The 27,346-nt window shown below is 36.4% G+C and overlaps 1 protein-coding gene across 4 annotated transcripts in view; it reads right to left on the reverse strand.

The window, feature by feature from the left end:
* negr1 (neuronal growth regulator 1) overlaps window positions 1–27,346 on the reverse strand; it is a 142,327-nt gene that overhangs the window by 63,213 nt on the left and 51,768 nt on the right. For all 4 annotated transcript variants that reach the window (XM_048199265.1, XM_048199261.1, XM_048199263.1 and 1 more), the window contains exons 4-5: window positions 25,541–25,672; window positions 5,445–5,565 (exon numbers count right to left, since the gene is read on the reverse strand). In XM_048199265.1, the coding sequence (XP_048055222.1) occupies window positions 5,445–5,565; window positions 25,541–25,672 (253 nt within the window). The remainder of the gene's footprint in view (window positions 1–5,444; window positions 5,566–25,540; window positions 25,673–27,346) is intronic.

Consider the following 27,346-nt stretch of genomic DNA (forward strand, 5'->3'; position numbering starts at 1 on the left):
AAAAGGATCATTCTGAAATGGCTATTTTCCCCCAGTGTGGAACCCCAAACAGAAAGACAATAAAGTCAGAACATGAGGGATAAACATGGATAATTCCTAAAAGCTAAAGGAGCTAGCACAAAAATAAAGGTGAAAACTATTTAAAGATATAAATAAATATTAAAAAAGTAATATTGTTCCTTTGAGGCATTACACTGTTATGGAGGATGATAACATTGATTTCTTGTGAATGTCTTTCATGTTACACATCTAAGTTTTTGTTTTTGACACATATTAATGTTTCTTACACCAAAAGATGGCAGGTAGATATATGGTAGGCTGTGAGTTATAAAGGAAAATGTAAAAAATGTTACAATTGTCCCTGGTCCTGAGGGAATTGCCCAAAGGAAAATCAGAAGCAGAAAAATTTGCACATGGCTTGTAGCTTTGTCAAGGTCTAAAGTTCAGCAGCAGTTGCTCTTGAGAGTCCTGACTCTGGGTCATCCATGTTACTCTCACAGGTAAAGCGATGTGCTGACCTTTTGTCCCACAACTCTCAAGTAGCTTGTCTCCTGCTGACACTTACTTAAATAAGAACAAAAACTTTTCTTAAAACAAAAGACCATTGCTACCACTGTATCTGAGTATTACAGGACATTATACACAAAAACATTATAATATCTATTCAGAATCACCTTACTGATATATCATTCTGTTCAGAATCTGTTTTTACTTACTAGTAGACATGCACCCATACTAAATTTTTCTGCCGATACTGATATTTTGATTATCTTAAAGGTCCCGTTCTTCATGATCCCATGTTTCAAACTTTAGTTAGTGTGTAATGTTGTTGTTAGAGTATAAATAAAATCTGTAAAATTTTAAAGCTCAAAGTTCAATGCCAAGCGAGATATTTTATTTAACAGAAGTCGCCTACATCGAACGGCCAGTTTGGACTACATCCCTCTACTTCCTTCTTTAATGACGTCACTAAAACAGTTTTTTGACTAACCTCCGCCCACAGGAATACACAAGAGTTGCGTTTGTAGAGTGTGTTTGTCGCCATGTCGTCGAAACGCTGTTATTTTCATCCCGCAGTCCAATCACCGGGTCTGATTCCGGCTCAAATTGATAGGGTAAAATTAAAGACATGTTTACAATAACACTGAGCGCGTGCATCTCCACGTTATGGTAAGAGGCGTGACCTTTCCGGGCAAGGAGTGCTAAGCTGCTGTTGAATCACAACACAGGAACTTCTGGCACAATCAGAACTCGTTACGTATTTCTGAAGGAGGGACTTCATAGAACAAGGAAGTCATCAGCCCGTTTTTATGACAGTGGAAACAGCGGTATACAGATAAGTAAATTATGTGAAAAATACTGTGTTTTTTTACACGCGAAACATGAACACATGTTATATCGCACACTATAAACACAATCAAAGCTTCAAAAAACCACGAAAAACGGGACCTTTAAGGAAAAAAAAAAATCTCTCCCAACTAATGCTGTAAACTATACAGGGAACCCTCTCATTTAGTACATTACTATAATAATTTTAAAAGTTTAAATTAAAAACAGAGCTATTATATTCAACTGATTTTTATTTTCAGATATAAAACACTCAAATAAAACTGAAATGTATGTATATTATTGAACATAAGGTAGCTTTCATAAAAATCTTTATGACAAATTTATTCAAACATACATATATAATTAACAGTAAATAAGCTCCTATCTATTTATTTTTTATTTTTTATTTATTTTTTATAGCTAACTAATGAACTGTAAACATAAGTTTCCTGAGGTTAATGCAACATTAAGTGACACAAGATTGTTCACAAGCTTTCGGTAAGTTGTACTGTATCTTTCAACCATTTTTTTGAAGGGGACACAAATAACACAGCCAATTTATGTCCGTTTTTCTTTTTGGTCATTTTATTTGGCCAACAACACAAATCGATAGTTTAAATACAAGTTAGGTTCATAGGTTCACCACACGATCACATAATAATTATTAAATTATCTTGCGTCCTCCACGTAGTATTTTAGGTTTCGTCTGGGGCAGAGAACGTCTCTTACTATATTCAACTGCAGCAAGCCTACTGATTTGCACTATTGAACAAAACCCAACACAATGGTAAATCTACAATAATAGCCTAATATCAGTTCACACATAGGCTTACCGGCATGTTATTTTGGCGGTTTGTCATGTTTTTCCAAGTGAAATGGTGAAAAAAAGCTCTGAAGTGACTGAAGTTCATGTAACACAAGCGTCACGTGTGTTTGAGTTGAAACAACGGCATTCATTCACACAGAGACACACAGAACATGCAGTTGGCTGTTGTCGCGTTCATTTCTACTATGTGAATTAAAGCCTTAAAATCTTTGCAGATTTTGCTCAAACTCTGTAATTTTTTCCTATGACTGCATTTTCAAAATAGCCCAATTGTTCAGATAAACCGCGACCCTAGTTCTCTTCCACCGGACGTGTGTGTGTAGGTGAGGTAGAGGAAAGCAGGCAGTGGACCAAAGCGTGACTCACGCTCCGTGATGCTCCGTGATGCTGCTTGTACTAAGGCGCGTCACATTTAAGACCATCAAAACGCCATATATTGTTTGAATTTTGTGATAATTCGAAAACTGACACTGTTTCTTATCAGAAGAAACAAAAGCACGAAGCTCTTTGCAACTATTTAAATGAGAGGCACTATACAAATAATGTTTGGTGTAGGGAAAAAATTCCTGGCAACCCTGGCTTGAACTAAAGGTGATTCATAGGGTCAAATAGAGCCTGCTTTAACATTAACAATTTTTTTTTTTTAAATTGTTAATGCATTATTGTCGCATTAACTTTGACAGCCCTAAATTTAACACAAGACATTTTCTTCACACACAGTATGAGTTGCAGTCTGACACATTTTTCCACCCCTTTTGATTGACAGGATATAATTAGGCACTGATTATTGGCTGTTTTTAAACAATTGACCCTTTGCCAGGAGTTTGATTGACAAGCGATCTAACCAATCATAACGCCGAATCTGCTATTTTGTCCAACAAAGCAGTCAGGAATTAGAAGATTAACCTCGGTGGACTTGAAAAACTCGAAAGCTGGGACTTTGTTTAATATCATAAATAACCTGCTCTGTCTTGTCTGTCGACGTGTTGTTAGTGTCCTCTTTGCTCCGCGATGTATTTTTCACTCTGTGTAGCGTGACAGCGCCATGGCTTGTCGGACATAGCAACCGTAACTAAGAGGGGTGGGTCTTTGCGAAGGGTCATTTGGTCAATGGCTGATAGTAAAAAATAATTGCTTTTGTCAGCCGATACAGATAATTGGCCGGTACAACTGTGCATCCCTACTTACAAGCAATTACATGTTGCAACTGGAAAACAGAATGTTTTAGGGAGTCGCAATTTCACAAAAGAACCTCATTTCGAGACCCAACTACCTTTACATTTATAAGAATATATCTACTTCATAAAAATATGGTCATCACTTTTCATGATTATCTTAAAAAAACCAAACTAATTCATGAATTCTCTGCATTATTCCTTTTGGTTTCTTCAGTATTACTTGAATGGTTTCTCTTTCACTGTTTTCCTGCACCTCACTGCCATTAGTTCAGCATTGAGTCTGCACATTCAGACAAATACAGTAAAACAGACAGTTTATAACAACAATGTTCGATGTAAAGCCTTAGATTAAGCAGAGTACAGACCCAATGCCAATAAGCCTCCTTTGCAATTTGAATAAATCGAGTGAAGCCTATAATTACAATTAGCACAGTGTGAACTGCTGATTCAGATCGTACTCAGCAAGAGTGGGTAAATGATGGGTAATGGGGTAATTTGGTATTTAAATTCAAGAACCACCACTTGAGTCAACACTGATTGGTGCGAAGACTTGGAATGCTCTTTACTAGTGATGAGGTTATACAAACATACAATTAAAATGCAGGGTTAAGATAGATGGATCTTCCTAACATACTGTAGGTTTGTACCTATTTCTAGTTTAACGTGACTGTATAAAAATTGTGTGTCAGAAGTAGGCTTGTATCAAAGGAAATTATATTAGATGACTTTTTTAAGGTAAACCTCTGATTTATTTATTCATTTTATCATCACATTTCATTAATTTGGCTGTTTTTAAACAATCAAATGTTATTGTGAATCATAGAATCATTCCTCAAACATTTTTATTCACCTACAGTTTTCTGCCATTTATTCAGCAAGTAATTTCAGACTCTCTACCATTAGTTTTTATAGAAGTATACTTAATGAAATTTTAAATTAAATTCTGAAAGAATTGGAGATGTAGAAAAATAATATACAAACATCTACAGTCCAGTAGAAAAAAAAAATGCTGGTGCACAGCCACAAAAATGTTCACCGAAAACAACAAAAACCCTAAAAAACAAAACACTGACTCTTCCAGAAAGAGGTCGAAACGGCAATAAATTGGAACAGTTAGCAGTGTGCCAGTGTTTTTCAGTGTGCTGACAGTGATGAATATTTGCATACTTAATTGCAATTGGCATTCTTTCTTGCATTCATTTGCATATTGAATTGTGATTGGTCTTATCTCCCTTACATCTACTTAACCATCTGTAACCATCATTATACTGCAAAAAGAAAAAAGTCACATTATGTGCTGATACTTGTGCACAGTTGACAGAAAACTAGAAGCATATTGAGTGTCATGACAACTGAAGAGTTAAAGATGGATCTGATTTGACATTTCATTTTCACAGAACCAAAGCCTAAACCAAACCAAACTATTCCTTTAATGCCTTGTAAACACAAGGATTTCCTTCTTAAGAGTCATCATTTTTGTACTTTTTTTGGGCATGAAAAATGAATTGTGCCCTCCAAAAACTCTAATAAATTGTTAACATACTTAAAACAACTCTTAAAATAATACATAATCCTGACTGATCAGTCAAGACATCTTTTTAGATTGTTCAAATGGTGCAATTTGCTTCAGAGTTCTTTTAGAAAGTTAGATTATTTTTGCCAGAAGTGTGTACTTTAATTAAAAGTTAAAAATGACAGTTAAGTTGCGAAAGTGATTTTCATGAGCTTATGCTGTGCCAAGAGTCACTATCTTTCGAAATTAAGACTCTTTAATAAGACACTTTGTAATATTTGATAAGCTGCAGATCCATAGCTATTAAACTAATACTACTAAAGACTGTAATTCAGCTTTAGATCAACTTTCAGTGATTAAAACTTAGGCAAAATTCTCAAAACTGGTGTACAGTTTGATTGTACAGTAATTATTCTGTGGATTCAACAAATGTAGGGACTGCAAATGAACACTGCTCAAAATAGGCACACTTTTCTCTGTGGTGAGCATGCTAAATCACAAATAAACTCACTTAACATGCATAATGTATGATAAATGATTACTGTACAGCTAAGCTAATGAAATGAAGGCTTTTATCATCTATCACTCTTGGTTTTACCTTTTCTCCCCCTTGTACCACTCAAAGACTGGAGAGGGGACAGCTGCTGCCTCACATCTCAGCAGGGCAATCTGACCGGGTCGAACCCCGTGACTTTTCATCTCATGGATTGCTGGAGGAACTACAGAAAGAAAATAAAAACCAACATTATTTAGGGCAAGAGTGAACACACATAATAAGCAAACTCAAATAAACTAACCCTCCGAGCCTGAGAGGAAAAGCCTTCGAAAATGCAAAGTTTTCATTTACAGTCGTGTGAAAGAGGCAGAAATGAATTAGCAACAAGATTCAGAGTGGTCAACATGTGTAAATCTTATGGGTGCAATGCTGAGAAATACCATTCGTCCCAAGGGTTAGAGAAAAGAAATTAACTGCTCAGTGATAAATTGTTTAATGGCTGTTCAAAGGCTGGGGAGCTGAGGAAGGTTCTCTGAATATGTGAATGTAAAATGAGGGTCCTTTCATGTTCACAAATGCAGTGTAAATCTCTCTAGCGGTGTCGGTGAACAAGCTTTAACTACAGGCTGAATTTTTATTTTTCAGCTAGTCAAGAAGCAACAACCTCTCAGTTGAAAAAAAGAAATGTTTATCATACATAAATCTTCATTGTATTACTTCTTACAGCATGAGTAAACAGAGTAAGCTACTAGAATGACATGTGTACAAACTCAAAAGGACATATAGAAAAAGAAATAACACCATACTTAATATACACACAAATAAAGCAGGCCTGTACTGAATACTAAGTTGAACAAGATATGAAAAAAAAAAAAAAATCAGAAAATAACTCCCTTCAAGCAGGTGATCCACTTATGTCTTTCTAGCTAGCGTTAAATTACTTGCTATGTCTGAATTTGAGTGGGGGACATTTATATTCCAGGCAACTCGTTCTTTGAAAATCACCTGCAAGTTATTGAGGTCTGTGTTCAGACTATTTTTTCCTGATTGAATTTTTGACATTCTCTTCTATAGCCCCACAGTTGAAGGTATGAAGTTCTCCAGGCCTTCTGTGTTATATGTTTCATGTTATCTGAGGGCTGAAAAGAAATTTCCACTATTATGTTGAGAACAGTATCAAGTGATTTTTTTAGAATGACGTTCTTAGACTTGGGCTCCATAGTAACTTCACGGAGATATGTCACTTCATTTAACAAAAATAAAGCCATGAGCTTCCCTACACTGTACAATAAAGTGACAGTTTCTCTCATTTCACATATCAGGAAAACTAATTTGCATAATAAAAAAAAAAAAATCAAAGAATCTAACAGTAAGTGTGAGGAGGGGAAAAAAAAAAAAAAAACAAATTTCACATATCAGGAAAACTAATTTACAACATTTAAAAAAATCAAAGCATCAAACAGTAATTGCGAGGGGAAAAAAAATCTCACTTTTTATAGTTAATGACTCATTATGAGGGAGAAACATTAGTCACTGAAGATTAGAAAAAAAAACTATAGTAACTCAAAATTATTATTATTATTATTATTTTTAAAAATTAACTGTTTCATGACCTTCATAGTAGAAAATATTTTTTTTTTAACAGGGATTCCTAGATGGATTCCTATTTGTATGTTAGGAACCAATTACTTCAATTAAATAATGTTCACTAAAGAAATGTTTTTAGAAAACAAAATGTTAAAATATCCAGGTTTTCATGGTTGTATAACGAATATGGATATCCATCACTATAATCACTGCGTTGAGATATTTTGTTCTGTGATACTGTGCTGCTCATCATTTCTTCACTGCACAATCTCCTGGGAAGGTATGAAAATAGCAGTGACAAATCAACACTGCTTGAATGCAGAGTTTTGGCATATGTTGGAAGAGAATTCTGTCTGATCCAAAAAGTGGCAACGGATGAATCTTGTGCTTTGGCTGGATCATGCATTTACAGTACAGGCATCAGCCCATGAAAATGCCTAGGGAGCATTACATAACTTGAGCCTCACAGAAGCACGCTAGCATAAGATATAAGGATAACATAAAATAAGAGATTAAAGGAACACATTGCTGATGACAAAGGCTAGGACAAATGGCTGCTGAGCCTATAATATATGCGTGTAGAAAGGACAAGGCTGAGAATGCAGAGAATTTAAAATAAAAGATCTGTTCAAAACCCATTTTACTCCCGTAATCTGATGCATGTTGGAGTGAAACATGACATTCAACGAAAAGAAGAGGAAGAGTAGGGTTAGATGGTGAAAAGTAGGCAAAAGCTTAGTTATTTGATAATCTGTTAACATCCAATTCTGTGCAAGAACAGATTATTCTGCAATTGTATAAAATAAATATAATGAATATATAATAAAATATATTATAGCTTATGTGGCCAAATACACACAAATACCCTGTCAGTTATATCTTAAGTGAAGTAAACATTTGAGAAAGAAAACGCACGTGTAACAATATATATTGGATCTGTGCAATTCTTAAAGTGACAACAGCCTAATAAACCTGGTTCCATCTGTATGCTTAATGTTAATCAAACAACAAAGACAAAGAGAAAATCACTCACTGCTCTTTTTGTAGCTTTAATAAGAATCAGTATATATTTGATTGTTACAGAGAAGATTAATTAATTAATTATTTGATTATTCAATTTCTGTTGTTAAATACATCTAATGTAGGCCTACCTGAAACCCTAAATCCCCTGGGTTATGCACTGATGTTGAAATAACACTTACTTTTTTATGTAATGCTACAGTAAAAAACTGCTGTTCACTTTCAGAATTTGTAGGGATGCTTTCTTCTTACAAATAGAAACGTGGTTATCATTTTCAGTTTTTAAATATATTTAAAGTCCCCCTGTGAAAATCAAGTTTTTAATGTTGTTTATATGTCTATGTGGTGTTTTTAATATGCGTTAAGACAAACCATTTGCAAATTCGTATGTCAACACCATTGCTGATTATTTTCTCCTTAAAACTGCAGTGGAAAAAAAGGCTAGCGTCTATGACATCAAAAACAACTTTGTAACCAATCACGTCAATGTGCTGGCAGGCTTTAGCATATTATTAACAGCGAACTAGCAGGGGAGTCTCGAGAGAAGCCAGGTTATCCTGGCATATTTTTCTGTTGATATGAAAAATCGGGTAAATTTAGCAATATAGTGGGTGTATGATGTATATTACAATGTTAGGATGAACAATTTGCCTTTCTCCACCAACGTTCTGAGTTGTTCAAAGCATTTGTAAGGATACTGATTGTTAGAAGGCAGCTGTCAGACTCTGACACGGCGAACAGGAACATGGTTTATGTAACATTAGCAACACATTTTTAGCTGTTTGACAACAGTCAAGCAAAAGGCTAATCATATTAATTACCCTTATGTGTCTGATGTTGTAAAGAGCGATACCATTGTACAGCGTTTACCTGAGTAAGTTGACAGAGTGGATCTCTGAGCTGGCGTGAGCAAGTGGAGGCGGGGCTAATTTGCATTATCATTGACCCGTGTCTATTAAATGAGGCAAGGGTGTAGAGTTACATTCAAGCTATTTTAATTTTTTTTTCACAAGAAAAAATATGTCATTTTGGTGGTCAAAGATGAGTTTTAAGGGATGAAATTGGGGGGACATTAAATATAATTTACATTTATTTTACACACTTAAAGCATTATGGTATAGCATATTGAATGTAGCATTATTTAATGAGTTATCACATATCACATTTTTCTTCAATATCGTGCAGCCCTACAATTCACAATATGCGAATGCATATTTAGAACCGCCAGTCTCTGTAGAGAAAAAGATTTTGGCAATTCAAATCAGGTGTCAGTCAGGTGGCATGAAAGTGTCCGTATTTGTGATGGCAAGTTCAGTCTTTAACAGAAAACAGAATCTCTAGCTCTGTTCACTTCAAACATTTGCCACACTACCTGACATTTCAGTTTGGATGTAGTTGCAATATTTCACACCTCCTCTGGCCCGTTAATCAGTGTGAGCTTACTTTAAATGGATTTGGATGCTATAATACGGCATTCAGAGGCAGAATCAGAAAATTCTCTACATATAGAGCCAACGTGAGAGAATCCAAGGGTGCATTTACTAGAAACATCTATGCGTCTGTTATGTGTGTACATGCTTCAAATCTGCAAAAACACCTCCATATTGGAGGTTACACAAGTGGATTTCAAGTTAATTCAGCTTATGTGTTTTGCACATAAAAACAGAGATTTGAGAGCGGCTGAAATCTGCTGAGGGTGAGATATGGTATGTATCTGTCTGTGTCATTCATCACTGAGATTTGTGCTGTATTGTAAGCTATTGGCATGCCTTGGCAGGCTGCCTAATAGCACAAGAGAAGCTGGCTCTGATATATATCCACATAGCTAACTTCTCGTATCTAACAAACCACTGCATCTGTCCTCACTGAGGGATGATCCAGTTCATTATAAAGCTGCATTAGCAAGAACTACCCAGGGAGGAAAACAAAGCATTAGCCACAACTGCAACAACAACTTTTCATATTAATTAAAATCGTTTGAGCACGTATACTGCAGTGATAAAGGGTCCGGAAGGACAAGTCATCTAATTTCAAACATCAAAATATATTTTACAGCAGAAAAGTGAATGGATCAGCTAGTTATTGAATATATTTGAAAAGAAAAAACCTGATGCTAAATGACAAAATTCTTATTTGATTGTGAATAAAGGCAATTTCCAATTTTCATAACAAGAATCAGCACAGCATACACAACAAAACCATCTACAAAAGAGCAATTTATAATAAATTAAGCACATGATTTATCAAGGATTAAAGGGACAGTTCACCCAAAAATGAAAAATGTGTCATTGCTTACTCTCTCTCTCATGTCGTACCAAACTTGTATGACTTTCTTTCTTCTGCAAAACACAAATGAAGACATTTTGAAGAATGTTTCAACTATCCATTCAATGAAAGTCAATATGGTCCAATGTTGTTTTAGAGACCACTGACCACTGAAACCAAGTGATACAGGTTTGTAACAAAATATTCATTTTGTTTAGGTGAACTATACTGTTAAATGTTTTTTAAAGTCCCAATCCACACAATGAAAGAAGACAAAATCCCTATTCAAACCACATTCACAGCTTCTAAGATAGACAATTACATTAGTCTTTTAAGGAGCTCTCATTATACCAATCACATTCCAGCACTGGCTAATGCAAAATCACAGAGTAAAAACCACAAAAGCCCTACAATCCTAGTCATTTACAGGCTTCATAACAAAAGAGTGCAACTGTAAATCATTGGTGAGTTTCTAAGCTCGTACCAGATGGGAGGGTCTGAAAATAGCAAAGTTGGCATGAAAAATGGATGCTGCGGGGCTTACTGTTTGACAAATTTGCCAGTTGCGGCTTGATCACAAACGCAAATTAAAATGACAAGGCAGAGATTATGTTTGAGAATACCTGTGAACACAGCACCTCACAAATCGGTGAATACGTCAATATATGCCAAACAAGGTTCCCTAGGGTTAAGCGCCTTTGTGAGTTCTCTTTCATCTCTTTTCAGATTTGACATGTACAAAAAAGCAGGTTGACTAATTCAAAATAGACTGCTATTGAATAATATTTTTATTGTTGGGATAAATCTAGGCTTGGTGTAACCTGATTTTTCAAGGGGAAAACAAATCTGAAGTTAAATAGGATTTTCTATTATCACTCTGAAGCCAGAGGTTAGTGGGTTAACTGAAACTGCATGCTAATCCAGTTTATTATTTTCCCTCTTAATAGGTTTTAGAACATCACAGCATGTCTGACTTTAAAGTTCACTAATGTTGATGTCGGGTGGATGTACAGGATGACTAACTGGCACATCTCCCGACCAACAATAATTAATTTATCACGTTACAGAGACGCTTTGGAGGAAGGGATGATTTATATAGTCTTGCACCTTTATCCTCCCAACAAGTATAACATGTTATTTTAATTACAAGATCAATTAATAACCCACCTCTTCAGCCAGAGGCTAAAATGAGTTTTCTTCACAATTAAGGAATAGACTCATCAGTCCATGACTTATCAGCTTATAAACAGAGAGACTGCTCCAAGTGCTGTCTCCACCTCATTGTCCTATTCTGTTCGCCAGCACTGGGTTTAGCAGCCAGGATTTATTAATTCATTAAGTTTTCCATTTAAAATTCAAGAATAACATCATGTTCTTTCTCTAACACATCCAATTCTTATAAATAACATTCATGCTAAGGAAACATAGGCTTTGTGTGCCCCATAGAGAATACGCACTGTGGAGAAAAGTACTGAGTTGAATGAAATCATTAACCACAGTGTCACAAATCTATGTAAATAGACAAATTGGCTTTTAGCCTATCATGCTGAAGAATAGGAGCCATATTGTACTGTGGAGGGAAGATGGGCACTCCAGACAATCAGTTATTTATCTGCGAAGCCTTATAATATTAAAGGGGCATAACTCAGAGTCATTTATGAAAATGTATTACAGTCTTTTGTTAGTATGTGCGTCAGAGTTACATAGTTCACAGTTTTAGGGAGCAAGTGGCCTTTTATTACGTCTAATTTCTAGTTTCAAATCCTACATTTACATCACAGAAAAAATTACGAAGGACAAAGCATCATGTGTGTCCAGTGCGTGCCAGAACTTCATTAAAGACGGACATCAGCTGCATCTAAAAGCTTAGGCGGCTGACGTGTTGCCTCACTGCAATGACATTTGCGCACAAAGGTACCTCACAAAACTGATTTCGGACAGAGTTCTGAGGCAGAATAAGTGGTTTAATAAAGTAGAACAAAATAAAGAGGGCTTTGATGATAACTAAGCAAATATTTAATTACTACAATAAAAATTTTTTGATAGAAATGGCATCAAAAGTGGAAAACATTAGTCAAAAACATACACTTACACACAAACTGAAGTCCAAATGCGACGTTCAGATGTCATCTTAATGTTTTACTCACCGTCAAGTTGTTCCAAACCTGTATACATTTCTTTGTTGTGCTGAACACAAAGGAAGATCTTTTGAAGAAAGTTTGTAGCCAGGCCGCTTTGGGGCACCATTGACTTCCAAAGTAGGGAAAAAAATAAATACTATGGAAGTCAATGGGGCCCCAGAACTGTTTAGTTTCCCACATTCTTCAAAATATCTTCCTTTGTGTTCAACAGAACAAAGAAATTTACACAGGTTTGGAACAATCTGAGGCTGAGAAAATTATGACAGAATTTTGGTGAACTATCCCTTTAACTGTCACCAAATGGAATGCACAGGATTGTGGGATATCAAAGACAGCGAAGGATACATCTTAGCTGTCTTTAAATATTGATCAGATGAAGGTATCTCTGGAGAGAGGAAGTAAAGCTAACATTGGATTCAAATGTGCCTTGATGCCTTCCTACCTTGGCAGAATTTTAAGCTTTCGGACGCAGCCATTTACAGTACTTTGTGATTATTGAAATCTATGTATAATCTATCCATTATAAAAAAGGTATTGATAAAACAGTTCAGTGTAATTAAAAATATAATATTTTACTCTCAATTTTTATGCTTATTAGAGTGTTGTGCCATTTTCTTAGCAACATGTTAACAGTTAGCTCTACTAAAATCAATTGCTGCTTTTGTAGGCAGTAGGCAGCAAGGCAGTTCAGTAGGTTTTGGAACAGAACTAATGTCATTCATCGATTTCAAAAGCTTATTGTAAGCCCTGGACAACTGTTAAGATTGACTTCTTCTTGCTAGTTTTTATGCTAGGTTTCTACTGAAGTAAAAAGAAACTGAATGCCATCCAAAGGCCTCCCCCATATCCTTCTTATCCAGTCTTGCAGACATAAAGGCCCTTTCATTGCTTTACAATATTCAGGAATTTTCCCAAATCTACATTTTCTGTTGCTACAAATTCAGTCACGCATCAAATCATACAGAAATGATGGGTCACTGTTGGACTGTGCCAAGTAACAGTGCATTTCTTCTCTGATAAATCTCAATGTTCCTTTTAACATATGCTTGGTTGGCTGCAATGTACAGCACAGCCCAATGAATACAGCTGTACACGTTGGAAATTCTTTCAGTGATACGAATATGTCAAATCATAAATGCATGTGTCCGTGCATGGATATAATCATTAGAGTAAAATGTCAAGCCAGTAGTAGCATAAAGTCTTTAATTGCATTTACAAATACCACAAATAAGGTGAATACAAATCAGGACAAACCTGATGAAGTCCTGACTTTTTAAATATGCACTGTTCAGCCAATAATAGCTGTGAAAGAGGAGAGAATGCAAAGTGAATTTAAACTACAACATAAAATATACAACTGCATTATGCTAATATTAGAAAATGCATATGAAGATGTTACAAACTACACATGAACCCCAAAATAAAAAATGTTGATGCTTACATTGCAGCCCACAATTGTGGCTATTTAGGGACAAATAGGGCCATTTTGTTGGTGGTTTATCACTGCAGCACAGACCAAATGAAAATGAAACTATCGATTATTGTTATGACCCAACTAGAATCACCATAAGACTAAAGTGCAAACAGTCAGCTTTAATTTGAGGGTATTTATTTCCAAAAAACGCTGAACCTTGTAGGAATTACAGACCTTAATATACACAAGATGTCCATTTAGGGAACCAAAAGAAAGAGAATAAATCAAAATCTTATGTATAGTGTTATTTTAGTATCATTGAGATACTATTATAGCTTTTATTAAGAGTTTGGATTATTATTTATTTTTTTCATGAAGCTTTTTTTATATTTTATTCTAGTTCAGTTTGCATTTATTTTATTCAAGTAATGAAAATTATGGTTTTATTTAACTATAGTAACTAAAACCCTGGAGTAAAGTCACCTTATTACATACTTAGTTGTAAATCTGCAGCATTTAATGAGTGACTGAAATCTGGCCCATAGGAACATGGTGATTTGGTTTGTTTTGGGCATGTGAAAGGCATTTTCAATAGTCTTCAGTGAGTGAAAAGCATGCACAAATGGATTAGGGAATGATTTGGTTGGTCAAGAGTCAAGACCATTCGTCTACTGGGCTCTGAAAAACTCGTTGGTTGCATTAGCAGCATTCATCTTCATTACAGCTCGCATTACATTAATAAGCAATCACATCACTAAAGTCAAGGGAGACAGAATTAGCCGCACATGCCTGGGGCATAGCACACAGCCATGTCTCTCAAATAGGGTGGTATTGCTTTGGATCACAAGCACTTATTTTTTCCCTGTTCTGTTCTGTTCTGTTCTTTTTTTTTTTTGTTTTTTTTAAACAGGTGATTTGGACATACCTGCTCTGCCTCTGATCAGTTCATCCTGCTGCTCGGCTTAATGACAACATGCTTTATGAGAACTGACAAGTCTTTGGTCCTCATGTTGAGAAACTTCAGCAACAAACTTGAAATGCAAATGCCTAAAATTAACTCACGACTTTCTGACAGCTCTCTTGCGCAAGAAAATTCAACAACACAACAACATTCGAAAGAATGCATGAGAAAGGGATGGTAATTGCAACATTGTTCACAGATTGTTTAAATAACCTCAAATTAAAGCTGAAGTTTAAGCTGCACTATAACCTCTTAGTCAATGACTATGTTTACACAGAGTGCAGAAGTGGACTCTTAGCCTCATTAGGACAATAACAGGAAACCGCCATGTAAACACATCTATTTTAGACATGGACAGTTACAATTTTGTCACATTCCTGAAAACATACAGTATAGCTTATAGACTAGGTTGCTTTTTCCATCTAATTACAATGAATGGAGATTGTTCGCACATCCTGATAGGTCCAACACAACAACATTACCTCATCCATTGATGCGAGTTTGGGGTGGGGCAATCTGTTTGATCAACCAATGGCAGACAGGGGAGTGGTTGAGAACCCTATATACAAAACCAAACCAGCGTCTCGCTAGTACAGTTGATGAATGAGGATTGCAATTAATCTAAAGACAACTGCAGCGACATACGGGAGATGTACAGTAAGCACTTGGATTGTAGATTGTACCCCAAAAAAAAAAAATATTTTAAAATGTTTTATTTTATTTATTTTTTAATGGGTGCTTTGGTGTGCATAAATTTATGAATTATATGGACTCCTTACATTATTATTATTTGGTTATTTGGTGTCCTTTTGGAATCTCCAAGTGTCTTTTTTTGGAAAAAAACCTGCAGAAAAAAAACTAAAATAATGCTTGAAGCAAAATGTATACATACAGTGCCCTCCACTAATATTGGCACCCTTGGTAAATTTGAGCAAAGGTGGCTTTGAAAATAAATCTGCATTGTTAATCCTTTTGAACTTTCATTAAAAAAATTCACAAAATTCTAACTTTTTATTTACGTAAAACAATTGAAAATGGGGGAAAAAGCTCATTAAGACATAAATGTTTTTTCTAGTTCACGTTGGCCACAGTTATTGGCACCAAATTATTGCAACCTCCTTTTGCCAAGATAACAGCTCTGAGTCTTCACCTATAATGCCTGATGAGTTTGGAGAACACCTGACAAGAGATCAGAGACCATTCGTTCATGCAGAATCTCTCCAGATCCTTCAGATTCTCAGCTCCATGTTGGGGCTTCTTCTCTTCAGTTTACTCCACTCACTTTTCTTTAGGGTTCAGGTCAGGGGACTGGGATGGCCATGGCAGAAGCTTCATTTTGTGCTCAGTGACACATTTTTGTGTTGGTTTTGATGTTTGTTTTGGATCATTTCCCTGATGGAAGATCCAACCAAGGCCCATTATAAGATTTCTAGCAGAAGTGGTCAGGTTTTGATTTTTTATCTGTTGGTATTTGCTAGAATCCATGATACCATGTAACTGAACAAGATGTCCAGGACCTCCAGCAGAAAAATAGGCCCACAACATTAAAGATCCAGCAGTATATTTAACCGTGGGCATGGGGTACTTTTTATTCATGTGTGCACCAAACCCATCTGGTGGGTTTGCTGCCAAAAAGCTCTTTTTTAAGTTTCATCTGACTTTAGATCCAGGTCCCTTTTAAAGTTCCAGTTTTGTCTGACAACTGAATATGCTGGAGATTGTTTCTGGATGAGTAAGGAGGATTTTTCTTAAAACCCTCTCAAACAACATTTGGTGATGTAGGTGTTGTTTGATTTTTTTTTTTTTTTTTTTGGCTTTCTGAGACTCAAAACTCAATTAATCTATGCAATTCTTCAGCTGTGATCCTTGGAGAGTCTTTGGCCACTCAAACTTTCCTCCTCACCGCGCATTAGGACGATTTAGACACGTCCTCTTCCAGGCAGATTTGTAACATCTTTAGTTGATTGGAACTTCTTAAGCTTAGCTTTTTTTTATAGCCACTTTCTATTTTGTGAAGCTCAACAATGTTTTGCTGCACATCTGAACTACATTCTTTGGTTTTACCCATTGTGATGAATGATTAAGGGAATTTGGCCTTTGTGTTTACACATATTTGTACTCCTGTGGAACAGGAAGTCATGGCTGTACAATTTCATGTTCATGATCACCCTGGTGTGCTAAAAAATTTAAATATGAATGGGAATATACTTCAGAGATATTTTACTCATAAGAATTTCTAGGGATGTCAATAATTGTGGCCAACATGTATTGGAGAAAAACATTTATTTCATAATGTGAGTTTCCCCCCACTTTCAATTGTTTTACTTCAATGAAAGGTTAGAATTTTGTGAATTTTTTGAAGAAAGATCTGTGGCCGTATTCACAAAACATTTTATCTTACCACTAAGAGTTCTCCTAAATAGCAGTAAAAGTTCTTAGCCAAGAGTGTTCTCTTAAAACCTATTCACAAATCTGCTGAGACAAACTTTTACTAAGGAATAGACAGACGTCTTAAGCTAAGAGTAAGGGCGGGGTTGACCTCGTTGCTATGGAGTATACACACAGTGATTGGCTGATGGGGGAGGAGTCAGCACTTTAATCATAGAAATATTGTAGAATGAGGTGTCATGTTTCCAAATTAAAATAATGGTTTTAAAATACAAATGTTGCATTATTCAAATAAATATTTTTAATAAAAATGTTGCCATAGTCAAAATAAAATGTTGCCATATTGTTGCCATAAAGGTTTTAAAATGTAGGCTAGTGTCACTAATTAAACTAGTATATACAGTTAATTGTCCACCTCTTGGATGTCTTCATCTCAAGGGAATGCAGAATTCAAGCGACAAATTATATTATATTATTTTTTTTTTTTTTACTCTATTCAATCATTTGTAAGTGTGAACTCATGAAAACCACTGCCACAGATAATCAGACAATATTTATTTATTTGTTAATTTTTTTTTTTTTTTTTTTTTTTTTTTTGGCGTCTCATCGTAGATTCAAATCTATAAATCAAAATGTATTGCATTTATGAAGAAAAGGTTCAGCACCCAAGGCTCTATTGCTATTGCCTCAATGGTGTACAGTGTCTTTAGGTGGATTAGGATTGTTTGTGATTTGGTCTTAGTGACTTAGGAGTCCTCTTGACTACTCCTAATGTTTCACAGATTTAGGAGCTAGTTTTAGCACTAAAATGCTTTGTGAAATACTCAGAGCAAAAATGTAGGACTCCTAAGATTAGGACTGACACGCCCATTATGTTTAAGAGTTTCTCCTAAATCGGCAAGTTAGGAGCTACTTTTAGCCTTAAGATGTTTTGTGAATATGGCTCCAGAAGGATAAACAACAATGCAGATTTATTTTCACAGCTGCCTTTGCTCATATTTACTAAGGGTGCCAATATTTGTGGAGGGCACTGTATATTCTTTACAGAGATTAAATGTATATCATCATGTATAAAATCATGTACAAAACAAATTACATGCATAAAAATATATGACCTTAACCAGCTCAAGATTAAACATCCATCAAAGATTAATATTCTACTAATCATTCATGCAGCTATAGAGCTTAAATCAACCTCTTATGCAACACAATAGCACCAATCCCTCTTGGACTACAAATTCCTTTATAAAACACTAGGAGGTTTCAAGGAAGGTGAAATCTGAATGTAAACAAACTATGTCTTTCTTCGTAATTTGCAGAATAAAGTGGTTGTTCCAGTATACATTAGCTCAAAATGTGACTTGACAAAATGACACATGAAGTAAAGGCATTACATTGCCGCTCGAAAGCTCTACCAATTGCATTTTGCATAAACATTCTAACATCTGTGAGCTACATGACATCACCTAATCTGTCTTATTTATATATTTATTTTCCTTGATGTCTTTAGAAGCAGCATATGAATACCGCCTGTGTGAAAGTGGAATGTAAAACTAAACATCTGGTGCGAATTCCATCAGGAAAATAAGACAACACTGACATATATTTAGACAAGACAAACTGAGCTTCATGACATCTAATTTCAAATCAGTACAGCATAAATTTAAAATGCAATAGTTGTTATATTATATATATATATACACACACACACACACACACACACACACACACACACACACACACACACACACAGTCATACAGTTGTAATCAAAATTATTCAACCCCCTTAACCTGCAAGACATTTTGCTGCTGGGAACAAAATTTTATGAAAACAGTTCATCAAAGGCATCAGTAAACTATTATACAAAGTTTATTAATACACATTTGAGTGTTTCCGAGAATTTATAGTTGATGAAAAATCAAAGTGGCTCTAAACATACGTGTACAAAATTATTCAATCCCCAAAAGTCAAATTTTGTGCAGAATCTTTTATTCTTTATAACCTCCAATAAATGCTGCCTGTAAGTGCTTAGAAGCTTCTGTCACCTCTCTACTGCAATCTTGGCCCATTCCTCACTTGAAAAAGCTTCCAGATCACTGATAGTCTTTGGTTTCCATGTTACCACTGCAGAAGAACACCATCTCCATGGTCAAACATTCAAACATGGAGGTGATCCAGTCTTGTTATGGGGGTTCTTTACTGTTGCAGGAAGTAGAAATCTTGACTGTATGAAGGACATCATGAATTCTTTGAAGTATCAAGCCATTTTGGTCATGCCTTCGGTCCAGAGAATGAAGCTTGATGATCAATGGACAGCCTTCCCAAAGTATACATCCAGATGAAGCTTGGTTCAGGGATCAGTCGTAGAATGTTAGTGAGTGACCTGTCTTCAGATTGAAATCTCATTGTAAATATTTGGTGGAATTTGTAGAAAGCAGTGGTAACATCAGTGATCTGGAAGCTTTTTCAAGTGAGGAATGGGCCAAGATTGCAGTAGAGAGGAAACAGAAGCTTCAAAGCACTTACAGGCAGAATTTATTGGAGGTTTAAAAGAATAAAATATTCTGCACAAAATTTGACTTTTGGGGGTTGAACAATTTTGTACACGTATGTTTAGAGCCAGTTGAATTTTCATCAACTTTACATTCTCGGAATCACTCAAATGTGTATTAATAAACTTTGTATAATAGTTTACTGATGCCTTTGATTAAATATTTTCAAAAAAATTATTTTCAGTAGCAAAATGTCTTGCAGGTTAAGTGGGTTGAATAATTTTGATTGCAACTGTAAGTGTGTGTGTGTGTGTAACATTATGACCATTTTTGCTTTGTGGCAGGGTGCATTATCCTGCCGAAAGAGGCCACAGCCAACAGGGAATACCGTTTCCATGAAAGGGTGTACATGGCAGAGATTGTATATAATGGGGAGATAAGAGGGTCTGTATCTCTTACCATTGGAGAAAGCGTATCGGTTAACTTAATCACGTGTGGCACCTCTCAGCCTATCATGCAATGGCAGTGACATCAGTCGCAACTGCCTTCTCTTTAAAAAATACATTTTACGGAGCGTTAGCTTTAGGCGTTACGCTTTTTTGGCTAAAGGTTGCAGGCTTGCCTTCCAGTGGCTTTGTACATGGTCTGGAACAATGCTTAGGTAGGTGGTACATGTCAAAGTAACATCCACATGGATGGCAGGACCCAAGGTTTCCCAGCAGAACATTGCCCAAAGCATCACACTGCCTTCGCCGGCTTGCCTTCTTCCCATAGTGCATCCTGGTGTCATGTGTTCCCCAGGTAAGCGACACACACGCACCCGGCCATCCATGTGATGTTTTAAAGAAAATGTGATTCATCAGACCAGGCCACCTTCCTCCATTGCTCCGTGGTCCAGTTCTGATGCTCATGTGTCCACTGTTGGCGCTTTCGGCGGTGGACAAGGTCAGCATGGGCAGCCTGACTGGTCTACAGCTATACAGCCCCATACGCAACAAACTGTGATGCACTGTGTATTCTGACACCTTTCTATCAGAACCAGCATTAACTTCTTGAGCAATTTGAGCTACAGTAGCTCGTCTGTTGGATCGGACCACACAGGCCAGCCTTCGCTCCCCATCAATGAGCCTTGGCCATCCATGACCCTGTCACTGGTTCACCACTGTTCCTTCCTTGGACCACTTTTGATAGATACTGACCACTGCAGACCGGGAACATCCCACAAGAGCTGCAGTTTTGGAGATCTAGCCATCTAGCCATCACAATTTGGCCCTTGTCAAACTCACTCAAATCCTTATGCTTGCCAATTTTTCCTGTTTCTAACACATCAACTTTGAGGACAAAATGTTCACTTGCTGCTTAATATATCCCACCCACTAACAGGTGCTGTGATGAAGAGATAATCAGTGTTATTCATTTTACCTGTCAGTGGTCATAATGTTATGCCTGATAAATATTCAAGTAACAATTCCAATTCAACCTCACTGAAATGATACCTACGATTCAAATTCAACTCTAATTCTGGAATTTAAAAGGCATTATCAATTCAATTCTCAATGCCGCACAGCCCCAGTATGCCAAATGTTGTTGTTTTGTTTTGTTTTGTTTTTTACTTTATTTTTTGTGAATGTTTGATTTGGATGGAACTGAGCACCAGGTCTGGGTAATGTTTACGAGAGGCCGGATTTCAGCATGTTAGGAATTAGCATGCTTACTCAGAGATACAATCACTGCACACCAACCGAAACAATAACAACTTTTTTTTTTTTTTTTTGCATGAGTGGAGGTAACAAATGAAGGTTATATACTGGAGATCATCATGGGCATTTGAAGTGTTAACATTATTTCAGTTAGCTGAATGATCTACATGACTTTCACAGAATGCTGACAGAAGACTATCAGAGGATTCACTAGGGATCAAGCAACAACAATAACAGTAAATGATTTAAGGTGTTTGTCACACATGGGTCCATTGGGATTTTATTATTTACCACGGGTCTATAGTTCTCAGACGTACAAAGATTTTGACATTGACCTGTAGGTCTTCATTTAGTTATTATTATGGTGTAAATGGCTGAAAAGTAAAAAAAACGTCCTATTCACAAATTTCTACAAAAGGTCTTTGTGGCTTTAATAAAGTTACAACTAACACATACATGTGTTAAATGCATTAAAACACATGCAAAGAATTAGGTTTCATCTAATAAATTAGCTTATTTCAATTAGTGGTCATAATCTGCAATTAACCTGAAGGTCAGTTCCGCTCATACCTAAAAGCTGTAATTATTTTCAAACTGGATTATTTTAGCGTGTATTTAATTACACTGATTACCCTTGAAATGTCAGAGTCGAGTCACACTATCTGCAGTCGTGTTAGGCTAATAAAACTACAAATACAAAGACTGGTGTCACAGATATCACATCATAAGTAGTTCTACCCATGAGGAACCCATCATTTTACACGATTTTCACAAGATTTTGTGTAAGTATTTTTTTACAACTAGCATGCTTGAAATTAATTGGCAACCTAAACTCAGAATGATACAACTTGAAATACACAACGAAACCACGTCCACCACATTATACTGGCAATATCCTCAGATACAGTACAGCATACTATACTCTGATGCAGATTTTTTGTACTGTTGAGTTGTTGAATAAAATCCTATTAGCTCTGCACATTTCACATTGAGGATTTCTTTGAGCAAGGGAATGGGCACTGGCAGAGTAGTCCTCTCGCATTCTTCTCACTTTTATTTTGGGACATAATGATGAAATAACACTTCTCTTCTAAATACAGCATTGGCACCTCCATTCCAGCAAATTTTTCACCCAGCTGTAGTGGGTGAAAGTGCTTTGATTGATACATTGGGATTATGTCTATCCTTTTTGCTGCTCTAAAACAAAATGTTTTGATGTGAACAAGATCAGCCGTTACTGCTTCCATTAGCTGTCACTGTAAATCACTGTGAATCAACCGGAACCTCAACCTCTTGGTTCCAGGGAGGTCTATAATACCTGGAAAAAGCCATCCATTAGTGTAAATGCCATGTGACTAAACACTCTGGAGCCACAGGAAAATGTCATGACAATGGCAATTGGCTGATGGCACCACAAAAATGTGCAGAGTCTCAAATGAAAAAACAGATACATTTAAGATAATATACAGTATATAGACAAAACTAACAGTAAAAAATAACACGTATGTGTGTGGTTCAGGTATACCCTTATGTTATGGGGACAAAATGTCCCCACAAAGATGGCAATATCAAGAAAAAATTTTTTGGAGGAAAACCTATAATCCATACTGGGCCCTATTTGAACAATCTAAGCACATGGTCTAAAGCGCATGGCGCAAGTGCACTTAGGGCGTGTCCGAATCCGCTTTTGCTAGTTTAATGACGGGAAATATGGTTGGCGTGCCGGCGCATGGTCTAAAAGGGTTGTCCCTATTCTTTTATTGAGTAATGGGTGTGTTTTGGGCATAACGTGCAATAAACCAATCAGAGTGTCATCTCCCATTCCCTTTAAAAGCCAGTTACACTGTTGTCATGGCGGATTCACTATTTACATGGCGGAGTTTGAACGCTTCTCTAGCGAGGAAACGGATCTGCTCGCGTGCAAGCAAACCATCTATGAGACAAGCCGGATTCCTTCAAAACATTTTTATCTTTATGCACACAATAATAATCATTAACATCGTAATCCTTTTATTTTTAACATTTGGCATGTTTGTGTGCTGCTGCACGTCCCTGTGTGCGTAATAATGAGTGTACGTGCGCCTATAGGCGCATATTACTAACGCGCTCTTGAAATAACAAAAAAATATTGCCAATAAAAACCTGATCTAAAGTCAATGGCGCAGTCTATTTCAGTTGCCTCAAAATAGCAACGTGCCAACAAACGTGCCTGAACACACCTAATTTTCAGACCAGCACGCCCATGGACGCACAAATGGGCGCAAATGCATTTGCTATTTAAACAACGTGGCGCAGGATGTGAAAATTATAACTGTGTCGGGCTGAAACTAGCAAAAAACACTTGCGTCGCACCTGGTGCTGCATTGTGGCAGGTGTATGATAAGGCCCACTAAGTGATGTTTTTTGAAAATCCAAAAAAGCAGTGATGGGTAGGTTTAGGGGTAGGGTTAAGTTTAGGGAATAGAATATACAGTTTGTTCAGTATAAAAATCATTATGTCTATGGAATGTCCCCATAAAACATGAAAACCCAATATAATTTATGTTATAAAATATGTTAAAATGTTATTTAATCAGAAATCAACATCTAACCGCAGGGCCTAACCAGTCAAACTCTGACCCCTTGCCACCATCCAACCCAACGAACACTACATTATGTATGTAACATACATAGAATAGTATAGAAATGGTGGCTATAAAATGAAGGAATCGCACATTGAAAACGGTCATTAAGCTGAAGAAATTCTGGACCAGCAGACACAGCACTGAGCTGTTCCTCAATCTTCTCAGCTTCACTACTCATTAGAGAGTGTCAATACAATCGACGGGGAGGAGATGTGATATGACTTATGACTTCATCCTTGTCATCAAGCCATTCCCGCTGAAATCTTGACATTTCCAAGTGGTTATCTGCCCATTAGTCTGTGTTTGCATGATAGTAAAGGGAGCTGGCGTTTGATGGTCTGAACGCCACATTTATTCTGGTGTGAGTGTCGGGCTATCTGATTTATGTGCTCTCGCTGTGCCGTGATTCAGCATATGGTATATACGAAGACAAAGAGATTAATGATCCCTGTGACCGCAGATGAGGCGAAATGACTTAAAAGAGAAAAGAGGAGGAAGAGAAACTGTCAACTGTCCTTCCCCTTGTATTTGGTGGGAGGCAGATCCTCACTATGAGCATGATGGGTAAAGTCAGTATAATTCATTAATGCTTGGAGTGCTCATTACTGTCTTTTCACACTTTGAGAGACTCATTACCTGCATAATAGAAGACTCCGTATAACACTGAGACCATTCCTCACTGAAAATTAATCATCCCATCCCAGACAAAAAAGGGAATTCTTTCGTTAAATATTAAGAAACTCCAGTACCATGAATTCTATTCTAATTTCCATCTCAGCCGGCCTTGGAGACACAGAAGTAAGACCGTAGCTCTGTTTCAAAATCTAGTGATCAGCCGGAGGCCACAACAATTACAGAGTGCAATGCGAGGAGCTGAAAATGAGTCTAAAATGGCAGATGACAGAAATGTGGATTAAAAATTATAATATTACATTACATAATTACAATAATATATAATATTATATTAATTTACTTTATATAAATTAATCATTTGATACAATGCACTTATTGTATACATATATTTTTACATTGTACTGTAAAAAAAAAAAAAAAAAAAAAAAACCTGATTGTAATGACAGCTGTAATTAATTTCTGTAATTACATCTATAATTACACTGAAAGACAACTACTATAAAGTGTGGCCTTATATTAATTTATATGTATATATATATATATATATATATATATATATATATATATATATATGTATATATATATATATCATTCAGTATCAATAAAACAGTTCAGTGTAATTAAAAACGATTCTTTTAACACATTTTATTAGAGTACTGTGCTGTTAGCTTATCAACTATTAACACCAAACCATTTAAATCAACTATGAGGCAAGTTTTCTGTGGGTTTCGCAAGAGGACTGCAATTTTTATAATACATGGAGTTTCTGCCTATGTAGAACTTTCCAACTCGGTCACTTACAATGTCTTATTTCAGTTAGGATGCAGTAGACAGTTGACAGCCTCACTAGGTTTTGGAACAGAGTTTGTATCTCCAGTAAGAGATGGGAAAAAGACTCAATGTCATTGTGCATGTGATTCCACACTGTCTGACAGTAAACAAACATAAACAAAAGAAGTATATGGTACTCACAGTTGACTGTGACTCTCACGGTCTTAGTGTCGGGTGAAGCAATGTCGTTTTCGGCGCCGCACTCATAGTCCCCTGCTTGATCCCGAGTGATGCCTGTGATATTTAAATACTCCCCACTTTCATACTTCCTGGCTGTGAACATAAAAAAATAAACAAGCACAATCCTTCAGAAGAGTTCTTCCACAGCAATGTACTAATTAATGGCTTAATGCTTAAAGGTACATACACCAGTAAAAGAAAAGTGAAAAAAGAGGTTTATTTAGGCACTTAATTGCTTTGTTGGCAAGACATCCAGTGGGAAGCATCTCCCCAATGAGCTGTATTTACACAGGGGGGAATATTACTGGCGTCAAATATTGCGTGGAAATCAGAATTGTTCCAATATGACAAATATGACTTGAGGTCCTTGAGTAATGAGAGGCAATATAGCACAGCGTGAGGCTGCCATGCTTCTATTGGACTAAAAACCTCCCCGGGTTCCCCAGACCAGGATCCAACCTTAATATGTAATATTCCTCAGTGAAACCTATTTATATCCTACGTTACAGAGAGGTAAATCTGTCTCATGGCACAGAGAGGTAAATCCTGCACTGGCATACGGAAGAGGAGCTTCTGACTCAGCAAAACCCCCACAGAATAAAAAAGCAAGAGAGCGATGCAAAAAAAAAAAAAAAAAGGAAGCAGAGGCTTTGGGAGGGATGTGTTTTTGCCAAGTGCTTTGTAAAGCATCATAGTTCTTCAAGATCTGACATCAAGAAAGCTAAGGGACAGTTTACACAAAAATGAACTCAAGCTCATGTCATTCCAAACCTGTATAGAGTTCTGGTCGCTTTCCATTCAATTAAAATTAATTGGGATTGGAGCTTTCAAGCTTCAAAAAGTTAGCAAAAGCAGGCATGAGAAGAGAGTATGTTAAAATGGTTCATGCACTATATTGCAAATCTTTTGAAGCCGTATGTTTCCCACAGAATTTTGTGGAACTATAGTGGACCTTGGTCCCTTTAAAAAGGTTTTAAATATTTCAACATTAAATTCATCAATTTGTTCACTTCTTCATTTCAAGTGTACTGCTTCTTGCAGTACATATAAACAATTTCAGTCAGAATTCAGGCACCATCAAAGCACAGAAACTGCACTATTAAAATGACTTACTTCTAGCTTCTAACCAAGGCTGCATCTCAATACTAGTTTTACTTGATCTTAGTGCTGCATTGGACACTATAAATTATGACACTCATACATTAATTACAAAACTGGTATTTAGGGACAGGCATTAAGGTAGTTTAGATTGTACGTACACTAAAAAAGCTGAATTCATATTTAACTCAAATTTGTTTCAAAATTGGACAAACCTAACCGTTGGGTTACATTTTTGCATTAATTTTTAACCCAATGGTTGAGTTTGTCCATATTTGAGTCAAATTTGGGTTGAAATAACCCCAGCATTTTTACCTACCGTTACATTATTACATTACATTACTGTTAAATTTTGGAGTGACGCAAGGGTCTGCTTTAGGCCCTCTGAAATTTCCCTAACCCTAACCCTGATGCAGAAAAGCTAGTGCATGCTAGGGTTGTTCCGATTCCGATACTAGTATCGGAAATACCACCGATACCACAAAAATTTCTGCCATCGGTATCGGCGAGTATTTAAACTCACGTACCGATCCGATACCATTTTCTTAAACACTACCTAGTTGTGCCCGCTATCTTTGCTTAACGCAGCAAATCGGAAATCAATTCTTCTTCGCGGCTCAGAATGCAAACACAGGAAGTTGTGCTGTGTTGCCACAAGCAACCACTGTT

Source organism: Megalobrama amblycephala, linkage group LG8, assembly GCF_018812025.1.
Source record: "Megalobrama amblycephala isolate DHTTF-2021 linkage group LG8, ASM1881202v1, whole genome shotgun sequence".
In the NCBI taxonomy this organism is placed as follows: Eukaryota; Metazoa; Chordata; class Actinopteri; order Cypriniformes; family Xenocyprididae; genus Megalobrama; species Megalobrama amblycephala.